The sequence below is a fragment of the Asterias amurensis genome, chromosome 2, assembly GCF_032118995.1.
Source record: "Asterias amurensis chromosome 2, ASM3211899v1".
Taxonomy (NCBI): Eukaryota; Metazoa; Echinodermata; class Asteroidea; order Forcipulatida; family Asteriidae; genus Asterias; species Asterias amurensis.
The window spans coordinates 25,581,416-25,608,070 of record NC_092649.1 but is presented as its reverse complement, the minus strand read 5'-3'; the positions used below and the strand labels follow the sequence as shown (position 1 = coordinate 25,608,070).

Below are 26,655 nucleotides of genomic sequence, written 5' to 3'. Positions count from 1 at the left end.
CAATTACTTTAAAATTTCCAATGGAAGTTCCCTTTAGCAGTATGAAATTGGCCTTGTCCTTTTACAGATGAAATTCCAGGCCTGAGAGTCGCCAATTTGTCTTTGTATATTAATGTTTCTATTCTACATACATGTAGTTCTGATGGTGCAGTAAAGGTATGGGATACAGAGAAGTCCCTTATGACTGAGATTGCTCTGGAAGAACCGATAAGTGCCGCTAGATTCATCAACTCAAAGGGAGACCTGATGTTGGGATACATGAATCATCTCTTTTTTATCACTCATACGAAGGGTAAGCTATGATCCATTTTTTGGTAAATTTTTATTTTTAATTTGAAAGTAATACATGTATGCTGCTATGTGACACTAATTGTGTTGATGTTGTTTTAAATTTTTAATACAGGACCCTTAAAGACAGCATTTTCTTAACCCAGTTAGAAATCAATTTTGTTTTATATAGCGATCTACAGTATGCTAGCCCGAAGGCTACCAACAAGGTACTCAAGGCCCTGAGTATATACAAACTTTCAGAAAGATATGATATTGAAGTGATGAATTCTGAGACCCAATTATGTAGCACTTTATAATTATTACCCCTTGTCTCTGGGCCATATTTTTCATTCCTTAAACCATCTCAGCTCCCTGGAGAGTATACAGCCAGTGCTGCGAGTTACTGTGCTCCAAGCTAATCATTCACATAGGCCAACTCTGCCCGGCCTCACAGGTACCCATTTCACCCCTGGGTGGAGAGAAGCTTATGGTTAAGTGTCTTGCTCAAGGACACAAGTGTCACAATCGGGATTCGAACCCACATCCCGATGAATTAACCACCAGAGCTTGAACCCGATGCTCTTATCCGCTCAGCCATGACACCCCATAAACCTTGTTCAACCCTGTTGAAATAAAGCAGCAACAATGTGAATGTTTGGATGGTTTTTCGTTTCATTGCAGTTTTACCGACTTCAGCCAAGACCCAGTTCCCTGAAGAAAACTTTGAAACAGGCAAGTCAAAAGTCAATGAGGGAGAAGACGTATATGGTTGTATGGTAACAGTGTATTTTTCAATAATAACAATAATAGTGGCTTATTATAAAGCGCGCTTTCAGTGATGCTCAAGGCGCTTCAAACTTTTATTTTGCTGCAAGGTATGTGGGAATATGTTTGAGTATGTTTGAATTATGAGACCTACCGTCGATTTCACCAAACTATTCCTTACTTAAGATTGATCTTAGGACTTAGGACGAGTCCCAACCCTGCACTGTTGCATGCAGACCTTAAGATTAATCCTAAGCTAGGACGAGTTACTCGTTCTAACTTGAGATAGGATTAATCCTAGCGTTTCGTGAAATTGGCTGCTACTCCTTTTACATAGCACCATGTAAATGTTTTACAAGGTGCTGTGGTATATTTTGCTGCCAATCCAGCCAGGAACATCGGGGCGAACTCCTTCTCTTTTTAATAAGTGCACTGGGTTATTTTATGTGCGTTACACAACACAGGGGACCAACGGCTTTAGGTCCAATGCAAAGGATGAAGCATCATAGTTAATTTTCATTCACATTGGCCGGTCCTTAATTGAAACATTTCAACCAAACTTATTATCTGCAACAAAGTCTTCATGTCATCATAAACCACCAACACAGAGCTGATGCTTCCCGGAGGTACATGTAATTGCCCAAATGCCCTGGTCATTGCCTTGGTGCCCCTTGCAATGTTCCTGTTCATTAAGGTTCATTTTCTTCATTAAAGTTGAATTTTACGGGCCATTCAGAATAGAGAATATGAATTTTTTTTTTTTTCATTTCATGCTATTTCTTTCAAATATGAAAGCCTACCAATAAATGATATATCAGAGAGTTGCTCTGTTTGTGTTAAAAGTATTTATCAGGATTCTTATATGTTAGCTTTTATAAAGACTTAGGTTGTCACAAGTTTTGTAAACAAATTAAAAGACACTTAAACTGCCATTTTAAACTTTGCATGGTGGAGAATGCAATCTAGTAAGGTAACACCATAAACATTTTAAAGAGATATTTAAAAATATCTCTTGTGAGTTGTGGTGGCTCTGAAGACAAACAGAAGTTTAAACAACTTGACGTTTCGATCAGTATGCTCTAATCGTCTTCAGGAGATAATATGAAAGATGATATCACGGTGGTTGCCTGTCTTTGGTTTTTGTTTGTTTTAGAATCTGAGATTTATGAGGATCCAGCTGTGCGCTATGAAGGAGCCGCGGCTAACCCAGACCCTCTGGACATGGAGGGATATTTGGTATGTCAACTTTTCTATTATGAACTTCATCAACAGTAAGCTTTTGTACTCAGATTTACGAGTTGTGTTTTCTATCCTTACCAGCACTGTAAAATATCAAATTTTCTTTTTTTCTTCTGTTCTTAAAGGTTCCTTTTAATTTGGATTATAATGAGAGATTCAGAGGAGGCCGATCATCGCTGACTGCATCTAATGCCTCATCCGACAAGGTAAATGTTTCAATCCTTTGTACACTCCATTTTGTGGCGTGTCGTGGCCCAGCGGTTAAGAGCATCGGACTCGAGCTCTGGTATTTCTGATTAGCAGAGTGTGGGTTTGAGTCCCAGTCATGACACCTGTGTTCTTAAGCAAGACACTTAACCTTGATGCTTTGTCCTTATCGAAAAGAGTAGGAGTTTCTGGTTTGATTGGCACCACATTGCGCCTGTGTAAGTGTAGATGCCTAGTAATGTGGAGTATGCACACGCACAAGCCAAAATTCCCTGCTAACCCGTGAAATACACTTCCGCAAGGGCAGATTCTTTGCTTACGATAAGCAGAGCCATGAAATTTGCCCCTGATGGTTAAATTGACCCATATATATTTTCTTCTATTTGCATCCAGTCTGATGAGGAAGATTCTGATGGTGATTTCTCTATGGCTCCTACTGAGATGTACATATCCCCAAGTATTACCCCAAGACGTCTCTCAACAGTTGACCTCTTGACCTCTGGGAAAGATGTCAGCAAGGAGGAGATGAGGAGCAAAGTTCAAGGTCATTTGCAACGCCTCTTTTTCAGACTATCATTATTATGTGCATCTTGATTTGCCACAGTGTGGCACCTTATCAAGCCTGCCCCCCTCCCAATTTAAGTTACATGCCTGTGTTATGATTGTGTGTAGTACTTATACTTTTAGATGTTAAATTTGCATCGGGGTAAAGAATATTAAATTTGGTTTTATCTTACGTCAATAATTGATAGCACTGTATACTCAGTACTTTCCTGAATTCTGTGAAAAAAATCACTGGCATAATTCTCGGGTGGGGTTTGAACCCACACTTTTGCAATTTTAGAGCAGTGTCTTCCAACAAGACCACCGGGATTGCTCGGTAGCTAGAGGCGGTTAGAATCTAGAATATATTAGCAGCTGGTACCACAATGATATAATGTATCTTAAATTTGCATCGGGGATAAAGAATATTCATTTTGGTTTTAACCTTACATTGATGTGTGTTAGCATTGTTATAATTTGTGCTTGTACTTCTTTTTTATAATTCAATGCTGGATCAGAATTAGTCATTTTCTGAACTTAGCATAACTTAACTTTCTTTCTTTTTGCTACAGCTCTGTCTTTAATCAAAAAGCGTCGGAGTAGATCCAGCAAGTTGAATCTTATTCAGAGGGAGGATGTTCCACTGGACTTTGATATGCCTCAGTTTGGGACCTCACCAGGCCCGTCACCTACCCCATCACCACCTTCATCCCGCAGTGAATATGACGTCTCAGAGGTATCAATTGTACAAAATTTCTTCTTGTTTTATGTACAAGCTGTCATACAGAGTTCAACTAAGGAATGTTTTCTTTAAGGGAGAAATTAATTTTGGAAAAATGTTTGATAGCCTATATTTACCAAGCCGGGCTTTGTAGCCAACAGACAGTATAGATTGTAGTGTGTCGTGGCCAAGCGGTCTGGTTGACCGGACCCAAGCTCTGGCGCTATCAGCAGCAGAGTGTGGGTTCGAAATCCAGTACAACTCAGAACGTTATCTGTATCGTGTGCAATAGACCGATCCATTAAGCTCCGCCACATTGCGTATTGACCAATCACAACGCAACGAAGGTCCGACAAATAAGGTCCGACATGCGTGTGCGTATGCTTGGCGCGCACGGCAGATTGTGCAGAAAGGCATTGGAGAGGCTCACGTGTTTTTGCTCACACGTGTGTCGTGGGCGGAGCCTAATGGATCGGTCCATTCTTCATCTCCTCCATATCCTTTCTTTGCTGTGTTGGCAGGATGAGAGTGAGGCTGAAGATGAATCTGATGAGGATGGGGAAGCTATGGAGGAGGAGGCAGACGTCAAACTAACCAACAAGATATCACGTAAGATGAGTCAAATCAAAGAATTTAAAGGGATCGAGATATACATTTGGTAATCACTCTTAAAATAATGGGAAACAAACTATTTTGGTTAGAAGTACAGCAGCTTTCGATAGTGTGCAGCATTTTTATTGCACTTTGAACTGATGTGGATATGGTAGAGAAAACATTTTTTATCCTCAAACCTTTGAATCCGAGAAACGTTACTGTCAGATGCCTTTTCTCAGATTGTGTATTCCAATTACAGATTATTCTTCCTGTTTGGAAATAATCGCTCCAGAAATTCGTTGAAAGCTCAAAAGTCTGAACACCTTTTGAAAAAACTTTAACGAGTATAGTTGATTGTATATATCTATATTTAGGATTAAAATAACCAAATGAACCCAAAAACCCAAAGGTATACTTTACCTTAAAACTTCTTATTTTTGTTTAACCCTTCACTGATGTGGGCGATAAACCCACAGATTTTTCTCTCATTTGAGATTTGAACCCATGACCCCTACTATTCGTGAACAAATGTTATACCACTAGACATCATCCCATGCTAAGAAAAACCTACTACATGTAGTTGCTCTCTAATAATGTTTATCTTCAACCAAAACAGTTATGGAAATGCAAGAGTTGCAGAAGAAAGAATCCAAGGAGATTAAAGCTGGGGTCATTCGACTCTCTGACCTGAAACAGCCCGACGAGGAAGTGTCTAAGTACAGCATGTCTAAGATGAAGATTGACGCTAAGTCACTGCTGAAGAGGGTACCAGTGACTATACCCAAGCCATTGAAGCTTGACAGGACTTCCCAGGTAATCCAGTTTTGGGGGATGCAATTTTGTTCAGTTTTTAAATGGCTTTTAATGTTTTAAGTTTGTTACAATCAAGATGTTTGTTGGGGGGGGGGGGGGGCTGGGGGTGATGCGGGGTTGTGTTCTGTGTTCTTGCCAATTCATATGTTGTACTACCAGGTGAAAATTCCAGTTGAAACCAGTTCAACTGGTGTTAACTGGTCCAGTTGGACTGGGAATTGGTAACTGGATTGAACCGGTATCTGATTGACGCCACAATAATTACCAGTTGGCAACTACACTAGTGGTTTCAACTGGTTTGTTTTTTTGCAACCAGTTGAGCTACCAGTTGAATCCAACATGTACCAGTTGGACATTAGTTGAAACCAGTTGAAACAATTTGACTGTTCGACTGCCATGTTTGACATGGGGCACTTTTTAATATTGATTTATCTATTTATTTATTTATTTCACTTCTCTGGAATAAAAAGTACAATATTGCACATTAATTACTTTAAAAACATTGAAATACTATTGTATAAAATAGACCATCAACAAAATGAAACCTGCATGCAACTTGTATTTCTATAAATGTGACTTGTATCCTTCTATTCCTTCCAGCCCCTCATGGCAACAGTTGCGGAAATTAAGAGCACACAAGACAATTTGCAGGTAACTTTTAGAGAGGTCAATTCATCAAACGATTATAAACAATGGAAACATCAAGTAATGAGTTAAACAATAGTGAGATTTTCCCCACAACACAAAGAAATTGTGAGGATTGCTTTGTATTAAAGTAGCTGCCACGGCAACCTGATTGTTTTCATTTTATTACAATAGATGGATTGCTCATGACGTCATTGACCACAGTAAGGATGTAAAACAATGGAACACTCTTGTTGTACAAATTTGTGTGCTTTCAGGTGCCTGAAAAAGGCCAGGCCTGAATTGAGTGAGAATTTGCCTCTTTCTCAAAAGCTATGTTACTTCAGAAGGAGCCATTTCTCAGAATATTTTATACTATTAACAGCTCTCCATTACATAGGATTCGAACTGCCTCTAGCTACCGGGCAACCTTGGTAGTCTAGTTGGTAAGACACTGCTCTAGAATTGCAAGGGTCGTGGGTTCGAATCCCACCTGAGTAATATGCCTGTGATATTTTTTCACAGGACTCGGGGGAAGTACTGAATATACACATAGGTGTATGGGTAAAAACCAAAATTAATAGCTCTCCATTACTCGTTCACTAAGTAAGTTTTTATGCCAAGATTTATTTTGAGTAATTACCAATAGTGTCCAGTGCCTTTAACAAGGTTTTTGTTATCGTTCACTAGAAATCCTCGGGCCAACCTCGCATGAAAACACCCGTCAAGAAGAAGGCCAAGAAAGGGGAGAGAGTACGCGTTGGTGACAGGGCTGCTGCTGCTGCTGCTGCTGCTGCTGCTGCTGCTGCTGCTGCTGCCAAGATGTCTGCTGCTGAACGTCAGGCCGAGGTTTCTGCTACATCCCTAAGCCAAGCTGAACCATCGAGGACATCCGCTTCCAAACTGACTGTATCTGTTGACGGTGGTGTCACATCAAAGGTAATAATAACTGCCATGTGATTAAAAGTTTTTGTATAATAAATTTTAAGTCAAGAAATGAATCCCACTTACTGTAAATGAAGATGTATGTTCAACTGCCCTGAGTGCCTTAATGGTAGATACATGCTCTATACAGGACTATCTATTACTATTATTCTAGTATCTCTAAACCCGGTCGTGACATTTGTGTCCCTGAGCAAGACACTTAACTATAATTACTTTTCTCCACCCAGGGGTAAAATGGGGAACCTGTGAGGGCAGAGATGGTTCTTGTGATTGTTTTAGCCGAATAGTGCATATTTGTTGCTCAGACTGTACACTCTCCAGGGATCTGAGATCATTCAAAAGGAATGAATCAAGGCCCAGTGACCAGGGGTAATACTGTTGAAAGCACTTTGAGATGCCCTTCGGATGTGAAAAGCTCTATATAAAAACTGGTTATTAGTGTTATTATTATCTCCTCTTGCAGTTCTCCATTTTATTTCAGTAGCTCCAATAACATTTGTTCTTCTTTTATAGAGAAGTGTCGTGTCTTCAACATCTTCAGCTTCCACGCCTAGTCCCCAAACATCTGATCCGTCCTTAAAGTCCAAACCAAACGTTGCCGTCCCTGCTCTTCCAGTAGTCCAGAAGGACTCCAAGTCGTCATCTACTGAGAAGAAACCAGCGAAGCCTGGAGAGAAACAAACGAAGCAGAAAGTAACGGGGAAAGGCAGCAAGAAGTCCATTCTGGATGATTGGAAGAAACCCAAGGCTCCTCAGTCAGCTACCTCAGAGGTGAGAGATAACAGTCAAGCTATTGTCAGTAGTATTAAGTAATACACCACGAGGGAAACTGACAGGGGACAGAAATATTGGCTAGAGCTGGATTTTAATCTGCGAATTTGAGATTTATATACCAACTCTCTACCAAAATTACATTACAACCTTGGGACCAAGTCCCAGCTTTGTCATTTTATTTTTTTTTTTTTTTTCGAGTGGCTAAATAAGATTTTCACTTAATATACTTGCAAAATACTTCTTACTTCAAAATTGTACAGACAAACAAACTTACTCAGATCTTACCCTCTGATAAATAAGTGACGCCACCTGGTCTTTGCAGCAGGCGTCTAGATGTCTTGCTGTGACAGCCTTTGCCAAGTTCTAAGGTTTACAACACCCCTCCCCCTGCCAATTTTGTTTTTTGGTTAACAGTCAGTAATGATAGGAACATTCCTACATTTGTGTAATTCATGGATTATTCCTCTCTTAAAAATAAGTGAAAGACTTTATACAGCAAACAGTCACAATGTGCATACTTTATACATGTACACAGACCCAGGCAGATGCCTCTGATGAGGAGACTATGAGAGCTGTTTCTGCAGGGACAAGAGACAGTGAGAGACCCGTGTCTTCTACCCATGGTGCTGACGTAGCCACAGATATAGGAGAAGGTAATTATCTCAATTTTAAGTTATTTTCTTATGCTTGTTGTTATTCTGTGTGTTGTCATTCCACGTTTTCAGCGGTTTTTGTGTTGTGTAATTTGATCTATTGCTGCATGTGTAATTCAGCTTTTGGCTGCAATGCATGATCATAATAAACCATTATGAATGAAAGAATGAATCTAAGTGGTCTAATAGATATTATTTGGTTTTACCCATTCACCAATGTGTGAAAAGCACTGTATAGGCCTACTGTATACTTTCTGTGAGGTATAATTTATTGGGTGGGATTGGAACCCTCACCCATTAGTCAGCAGCAGGTGTGTCAATCCAGTTACACTTACCACTAAGAGAAGGGATTTCCCCTTGTCATTTTTCTGTCATTATACACCAACCCCTTTTAAGAGCTCAAAAATGGTCTATTAATTCAGCAAAACTTCAAAAACCTGTCTTAATAATGTTATCTTTGTTCAAGCGCCTTGACTACCTTACTGGTAAATTCACCAGTCTCCTGTATTATTGTTATGACTATTTGAGTTTGGTAACAGAAAAGCATAATGTGCGTAACTGTTTTGGGTAAGTTGGCTGGGTAAATTTTAGTTATTTTAAAGTTGAACAAAGATCCCTCTGCAACCACGTCCCAGGTTGTATCTTAAACTTGGGTGTGATCCCTGGCTATACGGCAGTTACAGGTTGAATGGCTTCTGACTGGCACCCCCGAGCAAAGATATTTACAAAGTAGGAAGACCACCAACGTAGATGTATAGTATCGGCAAGTTAATTCTGAAGTTGCAGGTTCAAATATGCTCTAGTCATATTTTCTTTGTTCAACCCCAACACTTAACAGCAAAGCATGGCAGCCATTATAGCATTATGCATGTTCTAGTTTAATCTATTTTACATATATTTTGTTGCCATGAGATGTGATATTTGCATGTTTATTTGCTGTTATAAATACTCTTTCATATGGTTTAAATCCCTTCAGAAAAATAGTTGTAAAACAAAAAATAAAGATCACACAGCCACACAGTTTTCAGAATGGGAAACATATTTTCTTTGTTCAACCCCAACACTTAACAGCAAAGCATGGCAGCCATTATAGCATTATGCATGTTCTAGTTTAATCTATTTTACATATATTTTGTTGCCATGAGATGTGATATTTGCATGTTTATTTGCTGTTATAAATACTCTTTCATATGGTTTAAATCCCTTCAGAAAAATAGTTGTAAAACAAAAAATAAAGATCACACAGCCACACAGTTTTCAGAATGGGAAACATATTTTCTTTGTTCAACCCCAACACTTAACAGCAAAGCATGGCAGCCATTATAGCATTATGCATGTTCTAGTTTAATCTATTTTACATATATTTTGTTGCCATGAGATGTGATATTTGCATGTTTATTTGCTGTTATAAATACTCTTTCATATGGTTTAAATCCCTTCAGAAAAATAGTTGTAAAACAAAAAATAAAGATCACACAGCCACACAGTTTTCAGAATGGGAAACAGGATCGCCATTTTCAAAAGAAACAAGTACAAAATGGTTGTGCACATATGATCAAATTATCACTAAAATAAATGGTGCATGAAAGGGATGTTTATCAACTGATTATATTGGATTATTTGGAGTTGATGCCCATTTTCAGCCATTATGGTGCCTATGGGTGATGCCAATTTCTCTGTTTTTAACTTGGATTTAAGTGTGTTTTAAAACTGGATCTAAAATGAAGATGATTGTCAAAATATGGAGGGAGATTATTGCATGGTTTAGGAGCAGTGTACACAAATGCATGATTTAAGCGGAAAATTGTGATCAAGCAAGTCATTGTACCAGACATTATTCAAATCTAACTCGCAAATGGCAATTTGCCCACTAGTAATGTTTTTGTTTGCTTTGGTTTTTGGCATGCTCATTTTGCCTGTTCCGCTCTCTGCATGGCTCATGCACTAACCCACAACCCGCTTTCATATCCCCACTTCCTCCTAACAAACCCACCCCAGGCATCACCGCTATGTACAAAGCTGCTTCACGAATGGCTATAGCTAATAAGTACAACCCTCTGAGAGCTAAAAGCCCTGGGGCAACAACAACAACCCCCTCCCATACAGATCGTGGGGCAGAGAGTGACGATAACCCCCAGGAGCTTACCTCCGACGATCCTGGTGACGATGGGGTCATGAGAGACTCAGATTCCTCTCCTATGTCGAGGCCAAACAGCAGCCCGTTCGACAGCAGGTTGCAGTCGGCGAGCTCTTATCATTCCACTCACAGCCAGAGAGACAGAGACTCTGTGACCCCGAATCAGAATAGTGGGCGACGGTCTCAGACCAACAGCCCGTATGACATCAGTGGAAACGATCAGGTAAGAAGAACCATGTCTTGTATTTTAGAAGAAAACTTTTTTGGAAGTGATTAATTTTTTTTCCAAGGAGAGTGGCTATCCAGGTTCTGTCTGATTTAAATCCAACCTAGAGTATCCATTCCAGGGGTTAGGCACGCAAGTTGGCGCATTCGGATCCAATTGTCCCTTGCCTCAAGTGTATCTTTTGTTGGTCGATTAATAGTAGGATGTCATGGCCAGCATCAAATTCAAGTTCTGGTGGTTAAGTCATCGGAGTGTGTGTTCGAATCCCAGTCATGGCACTTGTGTCTTTGAGCAAGATACTTTACTGTAATTGCTTTACTTCACCCAGGGGTATAAATGGGTTGATATTGTGTATAAAAAACCCACTAGCGCCATATGGCAGATCAGGGCTGTAAAAGATTAAAGGAATGTTATTGGCCCAATGACCAGGGCACTAATGTAAAGTGCATTGAGTTGTTATTGTGAAATGCGCTATACAAGAACTAGTTATTATTATTAGAAGGTACTCTGTTTAATTATTGTACCACAAGCAGTGCTTTGAACACCACTTTTATATTTGTATTGTTTTTAAGCATAGTGCTTGACAGAATTTTTCGTATAATCGTCATTTGTACTTCAAGGAAGGACTCTGTGATACAGCGACCTCTTACTGCTGCTGCATTTTAGTTTTGGATAAATTTCTTCTGTGATTCTTTTTCATTATGTTGTAAACAACTTTATTTGTCTTCAGGGAATAGTCTTGGATACTCCTTCAAGGTATCAGTCCCAAACACCTCAAAATCTGGTAACCCCATCACCCAAACCCACCGGCACCCCATTGCATCGACCATCAAAGCCCAGCATGTCCCTCCCTCCCCGGCCGACTAGACCTGTAGATAGAGACCGCGCCCCCAGGGAGACCAGAGGTGAGGAGAGACAGCGAGAGAATGAGATTCACATCCCTACAGCGGTGGCTGATGATAAGATTCCGTTCAGTACAGAGATGGAGGGAAGGCTCGCTAGACCTAACACTGCAGAAGGTAAGAATCTGTCAATTTAAAGGCACTGGCCTGTTTGGTAATTGTCAAAGACCAGTATTCTCACTTGGTGTATCCCAGCATATGTATAAAATAACAAATCTGTAAAGATTTGGACTCAATTGGTAATCAAAGTTGCAAGAGAATAATAATAAAAAATAATAATCTTGTTGCATAAATTTTGTGTGCTTTCAGATGCTTTATAAAAGGCTTCAGGCCTGAAATCTTTTAATGTTTGAGTGAGAAATTACCTCTTTCTCAAAAGCAACATTACTAAAAAATGCTTTTCATAGACCAACTCGCCCGATTCAAGGCAACATGTCCCTTTAAAGGTCTTGCCATTTTTTCAGTTTCATTCTTTTTACATTTGTGTGTTGCAGGAAGGAGCTCGTTACAGCGCCCTCACACTGCTGCTGCAAATCTGCACGTCAACTTTGAAAGTGATGTAAGTCGATTTGAAATAATGAGTACGGACCCCATGCACAACGCGCAGCACACTAACATGCACGTCTCCTGTTCGCCATGTTGTGAGTCAAAATGCGCACAAAAGGATGGTACACGTGTCCCAAAGTCCTTCTCCTACTGAAGTAATGCTTGTGAAAACAAGCTTTTCAAATGCCCCTGTTGATTGAAATCAATACATAAATATTTGAATCTGAGAAATGATTCGTGCATGAGGCGTTTCTCAGATTTCTTAGGGTTGGTGCCAGTTGGATAGCCACAGACGTGGTACCTGCTGCCACTTCGCTAAAAGTGGATGGATTTGATGTGCTTGTGAAAATATGGTGAGAGTTTTTTTGCTGGTTTTTTTTAGAGCAAGTTGATGCTGTAATCAGTTGAAAATTCCACAGGTGACTGATATTGTATCTTTCTAATTAATTTATGATTTGTTTTGACAATTCTGCAGGTTCTTTTTGATGGTCATGACACCCCAATACCAAGATATTTGAGCTGTCCAGGGTATGTATTACTATATAAATGTAGCTATAATACCTCCACTTTTGGTTTGTTATTATTATCGATTTTTGATGCACAATGAAACTTGACATGAACAGCATTTGAACCTGCAATCTCTGGATTTGCAAATCTTTTCTCTGGTAAACAAGCCATCTACACCTACATTATGTTGGTGATCTCCATAATTTATTTCCACCTATTGTTTTGTGCTGTTTTAATTTGTACAGCGACTTTGGGTCCAGTCATTGGTGCTAGGTGCTTTATAACTTCACTAATATATTATTATTGTTACTGTTCTTTTGTCTTGATGTAGCAGTCCAGCAGACTTTAAGGCGCTATATAGGAATGATGGATTACACTTTGAGGACAATTGGCAAGAGAAAATGATTGTCAGGTAAGATTGTTTGGTCATTCTAGCAATGTACTCTAACAAAACAAGAGTAAGCTTAATCTAAATCTAAACAAGACTAAGCTAAAAAATTACATAGATGACACAAAGTAATGCAAAGGTGACAGTTATTTGCTTCTTTGAATTTCATCCACCCTTCTTGTCGTACCCCCACAGACATCAGATTCTAAAGCAGCAGAAAGAGCAGCGAGCTCAGAGCGCTGCAGACAGGAGACGACTTCTTGAGTTACGAAAGAGACAAAGAAGGAAGGCTCTTCTTGGCCATCATCACTGTGCATCGGATGCAGCAAATGACGCCTCACCTCAAGAAGGTAACTTCTTTTCAAATCTCTCCCTGATTCTGCAGAAAGTTCCCTGATAATAATCCAATCTTTCAATTTTCTGAAAAACACATTTGAAAATATTGCACTGCACAAAAACTATACAAGGTTGTCCATATAAAATGGTGGTCAGTGTTTGTACTTGTATAAAGAAAGTTTGAGCGTGCTTAAATTTCTGAGAATAGTGGATTTTCTTTTTAAGTTTGCCACCACCTACCTCACCAAAAAGCCTCCCATTGCTTTTAAAATTGTTAAAATGTCACAGCAATGGTCACCAATGTCAAACTTCTCCTATGTGATGAATCTTTGTGAAAATGATAACAATATTCTTAACACACAGTGTATGTCACACGATCCGATACATCCTTGCATATGATGAGGAAGCGATGTCAGAGCGCCCCCACTGGCCGGGTTGTGCCATCCTCTCCACCGGTCCAGCCACGGCAGGCATTTGGACAGCAGAAAGAACCAGACTTGAGCTCTGAAAGACCTTACAGGTAGGAATCGATATATTAAAAAAATGACAACCAAGCGCACAAATCAACCAATAAAGTAAAAATGCCATCTAGGGCCCAATTTCATAAAGCTGCTTAAGCACAACAAAATTATGCTTAACAGAATAAGGTTATTGACCCTATGTATAATTTGTGACTGGTATCCTGTTCATTTATAGCAGACAACTGTTAAAGGCACTGGACACCCTTGGTAATTCTCAAAGACATGTATTCTCATTTGGTGTATCCCAACATATGCATGAAATAACAAATCTGTGAATGTTTGGACTCAACTGGTCATCAAAATTGCAAAAGAGTAATGAAAGAAAAAACATCCTTGTTGCACAAATTTGTGTGCTTTCAGATGCCTAACAAAAGGTTTCAGGCCTGAAGTTTTTTTGTTTTACTAGACAAAAGTTTTACAACTGGGGCACTTTCTGGTTTATCTTTTGTTGATCTCACCCACATCAAAGATAACAGTTGGCCTCTTGACAGTACAGTGAGGAAATCCTTTTCCTGTGTCGAATGTTTGTCAAACAAGTTTGACAACACATGTTTTCTGTTCTTTCTTCCTTTCATTGGTGCAAGAAAAATAAACAGCAACAGCAATCAATCACATGTATTGTTTTGGTTCTCACCATTCTTAAAGCCGCCCTTGAAAACTTACCAGGCATGCAACTTTTTCAGCTGATCAGCTGATAACATCGTTTTAGGTTTTGCTTTTGGTTTTTCGGCTGTGCCATTGACAATTGAAAAACACAAATAAATAATTAATGGCGTGCTGCTTCGACCATAGGAAAGTCTAGACCGAAAAGAGTAAAAATGTTGGGCCATTAACTTTTTTTTTTTTTTTTAACAGTTTGCACCAGCTAATTCTATTTTCTCAATTGAGGAAACTCTGCCCTGTCAAATGGTTGTTTTAGGGCTGAGATAACAGTGAGGAAGTCATTCTACCTGGGTGTTATGCCACCGGATTGGTGTTGTCAGCTCTTGACCGTTGATACTCATAGTTGATTTTATAATTTGGGGTAGTGGAACACTCGGTCAAACTTTGATCGTTTGTTGTTTAATATTTGTAACCCTTACAAGAACATGTTTAGCAGTGTCTACTCAGTACTTTTCCTAGTTTAGGTTGGGGTAGTGGAACGCTTGATTAAAGTTAATCAATTGTTGTATAATTGTGTTTACACTTACAAGAATGTGTATTAGGCACTGTATACTCAGTACTTTTCCTAGTTTTATGTATTTAGTTTATGTATTATTTATTTAAAGACAGTGGACACTATTGGTAATTGTCGAAGACTAGTCTTCACAGTAGGTGTATCACGACATATGCATAAAATAACAAACCTGTGATCGTCGAATTTGCGAGATAATAATGAAAGAAAAAACACCCTTGTCACACAAAGTTGTGTGCTTTCTGATGCTTGATTTCGAGACCTCAAATTCTAAACTTGAGGTCTCAAAATCAAATTCGTGGAAAATTACTTCTTTCTCAAAAACTACGTCACTTCAGAGGGAGCTGTTTCTCACAATGTTTTATACCATCCATCTCTCCCCATTACTCGTAATCAAGAAAGGCTTTATGATGATAAATATTTTGAGTAATTACCAATAGTTTCCACTGCCTTTAAAGGAACATTACAGAATTGTTTTTTGCTAACAAAACAGTTGCTGTCAGTGTAAGCACTTTTTGTAATCCACACTATACATTAACTGACAAACCTGTCAAAGTTTGAGATCGATCGGCCATCTAGATCACCGGAGAATAGTGAAAAACCGATTACCAACTTCGCATTGCATCGATGCCCAAACAAAAATGAATAAAACGCTCACTGAGCGATCTAAACGCGAAATTAGATTTTTTATTTCTCATCAAATATGAAATTTCAGACAGAAATATTTCAAGTGATGTTTTCTACTATCATCATCATTAGACCGTGTAAGTTTTATGTAAATCTGTGATCTTCACGATTTTTGTTTCTTACCCATTCTGTAACGTATCTTAAAACAACACAAGACCGAGTTTACTGGCCCTACACTAAAGATTTACTTTCTTGCTTGTCACAAAGCCTGAACACTTTACAAATGCTAAATAGCTCTAGTTTTTCTTACCTGTGTACTCTCTTAATACATTTTACCAATTTCAACTGTTATTTTGTCGTTTTATGTCTTTTAATTGTATTAATATTTATATAGAAGAGTTTGCGGTAACACCATGTAATAACTATCTCTAAATGAGTTGGGGTGGTTCTGAAAAGAACCGTTGGTTTAACTCGACGTTTCGATCAGTATGCTCTGATCGTCTTCTGGAGAATCAGAGCATACTGATCGGAACGTCGAGTTAAACCAACGGTTCTTTTCAGAACCACCCCAACTCATTTAGAGATAGTTATTACATGGTGTTTCCGCAAACTCTTCTATATCTTATTTCCACCATGCAAAGTTTCAAATCTTACTTAATTATTTATATTAATTATATTTTTTATTAATTCGATACCTGAACATAATATGGTCTGATAAATAAATTAATGATAAACTAATCTTAAATACATCTTTGTTATTCCTTCTTCGAAGGTTCCGTTTGAATAGATCTGCTCCACCTAAGCCTAGGATACCAACTGAAGACTTCTTTGAGGAGCCAGGCTCCATTCTGGTCAAGAGACCTCAAAGTACTAAGTCAATCCCAAGCAAAACAAGGTAAAGTTACTTATAGGTGTGTCTCTCATGCTTAATTCTAAAATTTACTATTTGTCAAATTTCATCTAAGCAAATTCAGGTCTCGGAGTATAAACCTACAGCACCCACAGCCATAAGCCTTTTTGTGATATGACGGACACAATACTATGACACTATGTTTGGGTAAGTTTGTCTGTTACACCCAAATCGCATTGTGTTCTCCTAATGTGTCCACCATACCTCAAAAATTCTAATTGCTGTGGTGCCCTGGGCTTTTGCTTTGGTTCAAAGTTCCAATTCAAATTTATATTTGCCTCATAGAAACACCCCTTCCCTGAGGGAAATTGCTGTGCCCTTCTAAGAATGCAATTCAAGGTCTGCAAATAGTTATTTTTGTTAATTTAGTGCACTTATGCGAAACATATATCTGGTCCACATCTTGGTCTGCATCTGAGCTACATTCCATCTCCGTTGGATCCAGCTAATCAACATTGGATTAACCGTAGATCCATATGGCCAAGCGAATAAGAGCATCGGACTCGAGTTCTGGTGGTTTAGTCATTGGGACGTGGGTACGAATCCCGGTTGTGACACTTGTGTCCTTGAGCGAGACACTTAACCATAAGCTTCTCTTTACCCAGGGGTACAATGGGTACCTGTGAGTGCAGAGATGGTTTATGTGAATGATTAGCTTCAAGCGCGGTAACTTGCAGCACCTGCTGTATACTCCCCAGGGAGCTGAGATGGTTTAAGGAATGAAATATGTGGCCCAGTGATCAGGGGTACGCTTTGATATGCTCTTTGGGCTGTGATAAAGCGCTATGTAAAAATTGATTATTATTTAATCGTATTAAAAGTGTGATCCACATCTGATTGTAATTTGATCCGTCTCCGACCCACAATTTACCTTTTTGTGATCCACGTTTGATCCACATTTCAACTGCATTCAACCTGCACGCAACACACATTTGATCCAGTTCTGATCAGCATCTGATCCACGTTTGATCTGCTTGGAATCCTCATTTTATCTGCATCTGATCTGAGTCTGCTTTTGATCCTCTCTCTTTCACTTGCCTCTGATTTATGTCAAAGGTCATGTCAAAGTCAAGTTTTGACCATTACTTAGAGCATGGTCCACTTTCAATCTGTACCTGAGCTACTCCTTGTCAGCATCTGATCCACATGTGATATTGGTTGATCACGCATCCTATCCACATCTGATCCCCATTAATCTGTACCTGAGCTGCACTTTGTCAACACTTGATCCGCACCTGTTGTTGGTTGATACCTTTATGTCAGCATCATTTCCACACCTGACTCACATTGATCTCTGAGCTGCCCTCTACACATGTGTGGCACCTTGTCAACATTGATCCACACCTGTTTATGGTTGCTAACGTTCACATCAGCATCATATCCACATCTGATTCAAGTTTGATCTCTGACTGAGCTGTGCACCGTGTCAACATTTTATCCACACTGGTTGTTGTTGTTGACTTTTATACCAGCATCCTATCCACATCTTAATACCCACATTTGAGCTATACCTGAGCTACACTTTGTCAACACTTGATTCGCACCTGTTGTTGGGCGAGCACTTTCATACCAGCATCCTGTCCACATTTAAAATAAAATAAAACAACAACAATTATACACCCTTGTCAACATTTGATCCACACATGTTGTTGGTTGAGCACTTTCATATCAGCATCCTATCCACATCTGATCAACATTTGATCTGTACCTGAGCTACACCTTGTCAACATCTGATCCACACCTGTTGTTCGTTGATAACTTTCATATCAGCATCCCATCCACATTAAGATTCAACATCTTATCCACATTTGATCTATACCTGAGCTGCCTTGTAAGCATCTGATCCACACCTCTGATCCACACCTGTTGTTGGTTCATAACAGCATCATTTCCAAACTCCTAAGTCACATTTGATCTACACTTGTGCGACACCTTGTCAGCATTTGAACTACACCTAGTGTTGGTTGATCGTTATAGTATCAGCATCACATCCACATCTGATCCACTTTCAACCTGTACCTGAGCTACACCTTGTCAACATCTGATCCACACCTGTTGGTGGTTCTTACCAGCATGCTATCCACATCTTATCCACATTTGATTCACACTCCACATCTAGCTGCTTTGGATCTGCAGTGGATTTGTTTTTCTGTTTGATGCATCACTGATCCCTTACTCATAGTCAAGTCCACATCTCCACCAGTGTTACATTCTCTTGACATTGATCTTGCTTGGTGATTCCATGTGATCCACATCTACACTCAATGATAGATTCCAGACAGAAGAAGTCTACGACGACGCTGAGCTTTACTACCAGTCCCAACCTGGATCTCTTATTGTCAAGAGACCTCACAGTTCCAACTCCATTCCCAGCAAAACAAGGTAAGTGGAGGGTGGATTGTGCAGCACTGTGTGGACCCTTTTCACCGAGGTGTAAATTTATTTTCTGAATGCAACCGACTGAAGCTATGCATTTTTTTAATTTATTGTTAATCAACAAGAAAACCGAGCACAATCGACATGATGATGATGATGATGATGATGATGATGGTGTTAATCTACATGATTAATTGATTAAAATCTGATTAGCAGCTTATCTGTATTTAGACATGTAGTGGTTGACCATCTAGTGCACTGGACTCAAAATCCAGTGGAAAGTTACTGGAGTGTAGGTTTGAATCCCAGGTAGATGTGCTGGTGTCCTTGAACATATTGCCATAATTTTCTTCTCTTTACCAAGGTGTACAAAAGGAACAGCAATGATGTGTTTTGAATAATTTGTCGTTGCTCGCTCTAAAAATGAACAACAGTGCGATTTCTTTGGATTTTTCCTGGTTTCAGGAAAATTCTCAAAGCCCCCTTAAGCCTTCAAAATATTTTGAAGGTAGTAAAGTAATCACCAAAGGGTGCAAGGGAAATTCCACATTTTCTCCAGAGCTTTAGTGTTGTGTTATTGGTGATGCACAGAGTTTGTAACCCTAGTGAGTTATCTAGAAGGTTCCAGGCCAAGAATGAGGGAAACCAAGGCATTTTTCAGAAACATTTTTTTTTCTTCTCATTCGTCAAATCTCATCCCTGAATGAAAAATGCTAAGAAACAATCAGTCATTTTCACAATTCTCAATTATTTCTTTAATTTTAGGCGTTACGTGCTAGTCACCAAGATCCAAGGCGACCCAGAGACTCCACTACCCACCTCTCTGGAGCGTCAGCTTCTGGCTGAACGGTTCCCTCAAACGAGACACAGACTGCAAATGCATCCCCAGGAGTCGCACAAACCATCCCCTTCTATGGAGCTGGTAAATATATCATGTGTTGGTGAAGGACCATTTTCATGAGATTTTGTTAGTTTATATTATCAAGGGTACTAAAATAACTTAATTTTGTATTCATATAAAATAATTGCATCGGAACAAAGAACGTTCCCCCAATTAATGGGTGTTTGGCTTTTGGAGGAGTAAACTCGTACTGAGTTTTAAATAACTCTTCAATAAAAAAAATCTGTGAATTTATTTCATCAAATTTGATGATAAAAGAAATAATAATAATAAATGTGGTTAGCATTAAGCTTTACAATTCAAACTATTTTTTGGTTCATCAATAACAAAAAATCCATAGCAAACACATCTGGAACTTACCATCATTGTGGCAAGAAGTAGGTATACACATTCAAACCGGGGGACCTAAACAAAAAGGGACAATAGGGTCCACGGTTAGGAAAATGTAAACAGTTGGAAAACTTGTACAAAACCAATGGGAGCTATTGCAAACAAGGGTCCTTGGTTGCAGGGGTATTCAAGCTTGTCAGCGCGGGCGAGTGGGTAAGAACAGAGTGCGTAAGAGCACCGGGCTCAAGTTCTGGTGTTTCTGATCAGCAGAGATTGTGGTTCGAGTCCCAGTCATGACACTTGTGTCCTTGAGCAAGATACTTTACTATTATTGCTTAGTCATTTGGATTTAAGCTGTAGGACCCGTGTATTAGGATTGATAGTGCATATTATAGAGAGAACTCAATGTGGAAGGTATAGGGGTTAAACCCTAGTGTTTCTGGTTCATGTAGCAAACACCCTTGTTTACAGGTTTCCTCGGGCTTGCAAGCAATAGTAATAATAATAATCAAACACAGCATTTGTAAGGCGCACTTCCTCTTTAAAAACATTCAAAGGCGCCGGTCCAGGTCAATAAAAAAAAATCTCAGATGTGTTCAAAGGCCAGTCTGAAAAGATGTGTTTTAAGGAGTTTTGGAAGTGAGAAATGTCATGTGTATCTCTTAGGCTTGAATAAGTGAATAAGTTCACTTATCGAGCATCCTTGGTTTCATTTCCGGAAATATAAATAAAAAATAATATATTACTTTATACAGGTTTTCAACTTGAAATTGAGTCCTTGAACATCACTTATCTATGCAAAGTTGAGCAGTTTAAAAATCACAAGGAAACAAACTTAGCTTATAAATGAGTTTGTTCTTCTGACAATCAGTACTTTTGTTAAATTATTTATTTGCTTAAATTAAGTTTAAAAAGGTGTGTTTGCCTGAGTGCTTTCTTTTCTTTTAGATGTAGCTGAAGTTATGGCGACAATGCTTATTGTGTTTAGGTTAATTTAAAAAGAAAAATACAAAACATTCCATTTGTTTGCTTTTCCAATATCGCTGCAGCCATTATAATTATTTTTATTTGTAACCCTGTTTCAACCCCATGAGTAGGTGGCAACATGCCCCTGGTTGCTGTTGATTTGGGTTGACTTTGCCAAATCAGTTGAGTTTAGTCAGTTCACCTTGAAGTGGCTCTCCAGCCTCGTGACTTAGGCAACATTTTTTTGGGAAAAAGGAAAAGAAAAAAGTCTCAATACCGCTGATACTTTATCAGTGAAACCTTGATAAAACAGACCTCACGACTGAGTAGATTTTCAACACTTCATTGGTTTTATTTATATACAAAAATTAGAGTATAATTAATTAATTAATTATAATTAATTGTTTTTATTTTTGATAAAAATAGAACAAATGCATTCGTTATCCAGTCCATATTAGCTGTCGGATTGTACACATTCTGGGAGTTCTGGATTTGTTTTTATTCTAAGAAGTCACTTATTTATTTTATTTTCAAATAATTATTTGTATTGTTTATTTACCTTGTAAATATTTATACCCTGTGTGTTTGTGTGTGTGTGTTTTAAGACTTTCAGCATTTGCTTGCGTGTGTGTGTATATATTTGCAAGAATATTAAATTTTATAAGGTCTGATTTTATGTGTGCATTGTGTAACGAAACCGAGATGTGTTTGGTTAGGCCCTCCTTCTTTTATCCTTTCCCCTTCCCTCCCCCACAATGAATTGATTCTTAGATTAGAGGTAGACACATGCAGTCAAGCACTCAATTCATTCAATTCAATAAAACATTTATTTCGGTATTGCCTTCACTTGATAGAACACATAACTGGTGTTTCCTAGTATTAAAGACCCTGGACACTGTTGGTAACTGTCAAAGACCAGTCTTCTCACTTGGTGTATCCCAACAGAAGCATAAAATAACAAACCTGTGAAAATTTGAGCTCAATTGGTAATGGAAGTTGCGAGAAAATAATGAAAGAAAAAACACCCTTGTTTGACGAATTTGTGTGCTTTCAGATGGGACTTCTGCTCTGTGGCAAATGATCGCGCGTCAGTTTCCCTTGGAAACAGTCATACCTTCTGCGTTTAAAGACACTGGACACTATTGGTAACTGTCAAAGACCAGTCGTCTCACTTGGTGTATCTCGACGTATTAATAAAACATCAATTTTGTGTGTAAAATTAAAGATGTATGCGCTTAAAACGGAAAAATTCATGAACGCGGCGGGGTTGGAGCGAGTCGGCCGATTGCAAAGGTATTTTGTGTTTCAAGCCGGGTGACACTGTCTTCATGTATAAAGACGCTTGCACGTCTCCAAGTTAACTGCTGAATATGCATACGTATCTATTACTTTTTCTCGTGGGTTATAAAAATAACAATGAGAACACACAGTCCTAAAGTTGTTGCAAATTTTACTGGTTTTTCTGCGTAAAATGTTTGCGGCAAAAGATTTACATAACCCAGAATAACAACCATGTATGCTCCTCTCTTAATTTTGTTATAACTCTGAACCTGTGTTAAGCTCGGGGTGGGGGGGGGGGCGGGGGTCAAAACACGATGTCTTAAATGTTCCCAGAGTTTTGAAGTCGCTAGTTAGGATCATTGCTTGAGGTATTATGGTATGATTAAGCCCAAAGGCTCTTCATTTTGTTGTTTTCCTCAACGGATTCCTTGAAACTCGCATCTCTGTCTGTGCCGCGCAGCAGGTGATGCTGTTGTACCTGGCGGTGCGAGGCAGTGACGGGGACAAGCTTGCTTGGGTTCATCGTCGCGACTGGTGGGTCTTGGTACGGTGCTGGTCCGGGTGCGGTACGGGTCTGTGTACGGTGCGTGGTACGGCAAAGGTCTGGGTACGATGCCGACCTTGACATTGGTGAACCCACACTGCAAATCTCTTATTTGTACCATGTGAATGTACTTTTTAGAATAATTTCTTCGTGTGGTTTTGTTAGAATGAAATTAAACTCTGTTGGAACAGTCTAGTGCACCCATTGTCATAAGACATGATTGTAAGTTATAATTGATGAACCAATACGTACATCTCTTGTTTATATACTCGGTAGTTGATGGGTTGTTTTAAAGAAATATTTCTTCATGTGGTTTTTGTAAGACTGACATGAGGTTGTGCAACCGTTGTCATGCCTGTATAGGGCCTACATATTTTTTTAAGGGACCTCCCCTTAAAGACTCGTCTTTTGTAACATTTGCTTTCAGTATTTATGTATTTTCTTTTTCATTGTATGTTTTGTGTTGGGCATAGAGGCTGCATAGAGGCTCATCGGATTTTTTTTATCAAAGTCTCCGTTTGGTTGCGGATATTGTGCTGTGCTCGTTGTGGTTTTGCGAAACAAAATCGGTGAATTTCGATATGAATTATTTTGGGCAGGCGTTGCACTATGACGGACATATTTTTGTTGGAATAACTGGTTCCACAAGTCACCTTCATGGTGACTAATAAAGTTTGTGTATATTATTACAATAATTACATTTCTGTGTAGAGTTTAGAAAGTTCCCATCATTGCCGAGGAATGAAGTCAGGGACATTGGACTATTTCCCCTCACGCGATTCACGCCCTTGAACAACAAACAAGTCATTGAAACGTTGATTTCACTTTCACTTTGAAGACATTTTTAAGTTCAATTAATTGAATCGAATGAGTTTGGGAAAACAAATTTTAAGTGGGCTGGGGGTCATTTTGATCGATTTGTGGGCTGTAGTTAAGAACACTGAACTCGAGCTCTGGTGTTTCTGTCCAGCAGAATGTGGGTTCCAGTCCCGACTAGCCCTAATGATTGCTGGTATATGTGAGGGCAGAAATGTTTAGCTTATTAGTAGCACATTATTTGTTGCACAAGCTGTATACCCCCCCCCCCCCCCCCCAATGAGCTGAGATTGTTTATAAGGAATGAATTGAAAGACCAAGTGCCGTGACTATCCGGGAGGGTATAATATTATCGACTGGATTACACTGAAGATCGATCGATGTAGGGCTATATATTTTCTTGTACCAGTTGGTTATTGATAGTTTGATTTTATAATTAAAAAGGATATATTTAGGCCTATTTATTTATATATATTTTATTTTATTTATTTATTAATTTTTTTTTTTTTTTTTTTTTTTTGAAATATCTTTTTACATGTTAAAACGGCCAGCAAAAGCTAACATCAATGTCCTGCTTCAAAGAACTTGTCGACAAACACATTAGAAATGAAGACAAAGAACAAAACCCCTGAAACAGTTTCTTATAAAGATTTCGAAATTATTATTCTACCTCTCCAGGGTGCCACCTATTTTTTACAGAAAGAAATTTGCCCTGTACTGAAGCTTTTAGAAGTGGTGTGTCTTAGAGAACGGGTACAAACAAACTTCTCAAGGCTGCACCATGACCGTCCTAGCACGGTGATGACCTACAGTGTCAGCGTCCTCTAGGTGTGCTTCAAGCTAGACTTGACTCAAGTCGGTCCTCTCGGGGAAGACTGCAGAGATTGATCTTAAGATCTTAATAAGATGTGTAGCTTTCCTTGCTCTATGGTATAGGACATATTAATTGATGAACAGAGTGTGATGTCACAAGGCCTACGAATCAATATGGTGATACTAACAACTTGTTTTGCTATTTTTTGTTGTCCGCTTGTTTGTCTGTCTTTCTGTCCTCTAAGGCATCCCTCCTCAAGTCGGCTTTTCGGGATTTGCCCCCATATCACTTCCTCTTCGGGTTTTTTATATGATGCCCATTTTGTATGCCTCTTGTGTTTGTTTACTCAATAATATAGTTGCTATTTCCTGTATGCACTTTACGGTTTTTTTTAAATTTCTGTGATATGGAACTAAATGTTGTATGTTGTTGTATCGTAAGATGAATATTAATACTTTGTGAAATCAAGCCCTGGTCTCGCTGTTCCAGCGATATCTGATGTAAATAGGCCTAGTCTAGCCCTGGTCGATTATTATACTATATTGTACAGAACAGAGGAAGAGTCCTATGTATAATGCTAGGCCTAGCAAGTAGAAACATTATATTACTCGCTGCAATCTCTAATTCTTGTGCCAGTCTCTAAATAGTAACGGACATTACTTACGGATTGTGTTTTTAAAATGACCCGGAGCACGGCAAATATATAGGCCAAATTTAAATACAAGTCCAAAGAGTGAGTTGTGTTGCGCGCAAAAATACAATTTGTTTTAGAACATTAAACATAATTTACGTCAGCACACATTTTGTTTTCTAGTTACAGCTCTCACAAAGTTTTTTTTTTTGTCGGTCAGTGAATGTTGCGTAAGGAGGTTCGGGTCTTTTCACCCTTTGTTTTCTAATGCCAGTCCCCACGGCCTCTGTGGAGCACTGCATAGTGCTTGAGACAGCTTTCAGAAAGTTTGACTTGAGGTCAAGACTATTACCTCCCATCGGCCGTCGTAGCTAGACGTTGGGTACCACGATGTACCAGCGACCAGAAAGGACACATTAATTATATAAACACAACCCGGACCTGACGTTTTCTCTCATTATTTGCACCTGCTGTTCAACTGTATTGTATTCTGTTGGTTGCTAACAAAAACAGATGCATGGAATTATTACTAGATGTTGTTTAAACAAAATACTGTAGACATCCAAACCAAACTACAGTGCATTCTTATAGGGTACACCATACTTCAAAAGGGCTTATAATTGGTTCCTCTTAACAATCGAAACAAAAGCAACCGTAAAATATCTATCGTGATTGTGTTTCCTTTATTTCTGTTTTTATGAGAAGTTTTACGAAATGCTGTTTGCAAGGTCACAGGGTAGACGAATACACCAATGTAAACTGCTGTTCATAAGTTTTTTAAACGCGCTCCGTTTTTTCAAAAGTTCAAAATCGTGTACTCTGGGTGCATGCAATTCATGATTGGGCGTTGTAAATACTGTTTTTGTCAAGCCTATGAGTTATTTATTTTATTATCAGACCTTTTGGTACCCCGAACCGTAAATCATACAATGTCGTTTCCGCGTGGATGACAACTGCCGTAGTCTTTTATAATGTTTGTGTTTTGATTTATTTATTTGCAGTTTATTTAGGTATAGGGTTAGCCTTATCAGTATTAAAGCTGCTATGTAAATAGTCTCAATACAATGTGAAACGGTAAAGCACAGAGCCAGTTGGGATTACAAGGCTATAACTATGAATATAAAACATTGTTGTATAGAATTAGTAAAACTGTCCACTGTAAAAAAAAAAATATATCCATGAAATGTACAGCACTTTTACTGTAGGTAAATTGCCGTAAATTTTACAGTGGAAGTTTGGTATAATGTGCCTTTGGTAGTTTGCAAAACTTCGTGAAATTTAGGGCACTTTACCTGGCAGCTGGCGGCTAGGGTGCCAGGTAAAGTGCCCTTTTTTCAATGATATGTCTATGGTACATGTGCATGGTGCACATCATATTAGGCAGGTAAGCAAAATCAGCAAATTATGAGAAAATTGCTCCTTTCTTTACCTTGGTGGACAAACGATAATCGTAATCTTCTAACGACACAACATAAATAAAATACATGTAATATTTCTGCGAAATGCGAAAGGTTAGTTGGATCAATAGCAACTTAATCCGTGTTTCACGTTATTAGGCTTTTAAGTCTTTTATT

The 26,655-nt window shown here is 38.8% G+C and overlaps 1 protein-coding gene across 4 annotated transcripts in view; it reads left to right on the top strand.

Annotated features, from left to right (window-relative positions):
• The window catches only part of LOC139954398 (uncharacterized), a 34,956-nt gene extending 13,075 nt beyond the window's left edge, over positions 1-21,881 (top strand). For 2 of the 4 annotated variants that reach the window (XM_071954171.1, XM_071954172.1), the window contains exons 17-38: positions 138-292; positions 952-1,002; positions 2,189-2,271; positions 2,400-2,480; positions 2,875-3,025; positions 3,597-3,760; positions 4,267-4,354; positions 4,956-5,152; positions 5,753-5,803; positions 6,467-6,715; positions 7,235-7,492; positions 8,031-8,148; positions 10,147-10,508; positions 11,242-11,530; positions 11,908-11,972; positions 12,435-12,487; positions 12,798-12,878; positions 13,050-13,204; positions 13,554-13,710; positions 16,285-16,407; positions 18,694-18,804; positions 19,564-21,880. In XM_071954171.1, coding sequence (XP_071810272.1) covers positions 138-292; positions 952-1,002; positions 2,189-2,271; positions 2,400-2,480; positions 2,875-3,025; positions 3,597-3,760; positions 4,267-4,354; positions 4,956-5,152; positions 5,753-5,803; positions 6,467-6,715; positions 7,235-7,492; positions 8,031-8,148; positions 10,147-10,508; positions 11,242-11,530; positions 11,908-11,972; positions 12,435-12,487; positions 12,798-12,878; positions 13,050-13,204; positions 13,554-13,710; positions 16,285-16,407; positions 18,694-18,804; positions 19,564-19,759 — 3,238 coding nt within the window. In that variant the 3' untranslated portion in view covers positions 19,760-21,880. Of the gene's footprint in view, positions 1-137; positions 293-951; positions 1,003-2,188; positions 2,272-2,399; positions 2,481-2,874; positions 3,026-3,596; positions 3,761-4,266; positions 4,355-4,955; positions 5,153-5,752; positions 5,804-6,466; positions 6,716-7,234; positions 7,493-8,030; positions 8,149-10,146; positions 10,509-11,241; positions 11,531-11,907; positions 11,973-12,434; positions 12,488-12,797; positions 12,879-13,049; positions 13,205-13,553; positions 13,711-16,284; positions 16,408-18,693; positions 18,805-19,563 lie in introns of all 4 variants that reach the window. The other 2 variants (XM_071954173.1, XM_071954174.1) reach the window with 2 other exon arrangements.
• Positions 21,882-26,655: the final 4,774 nt, after the last annotated feature.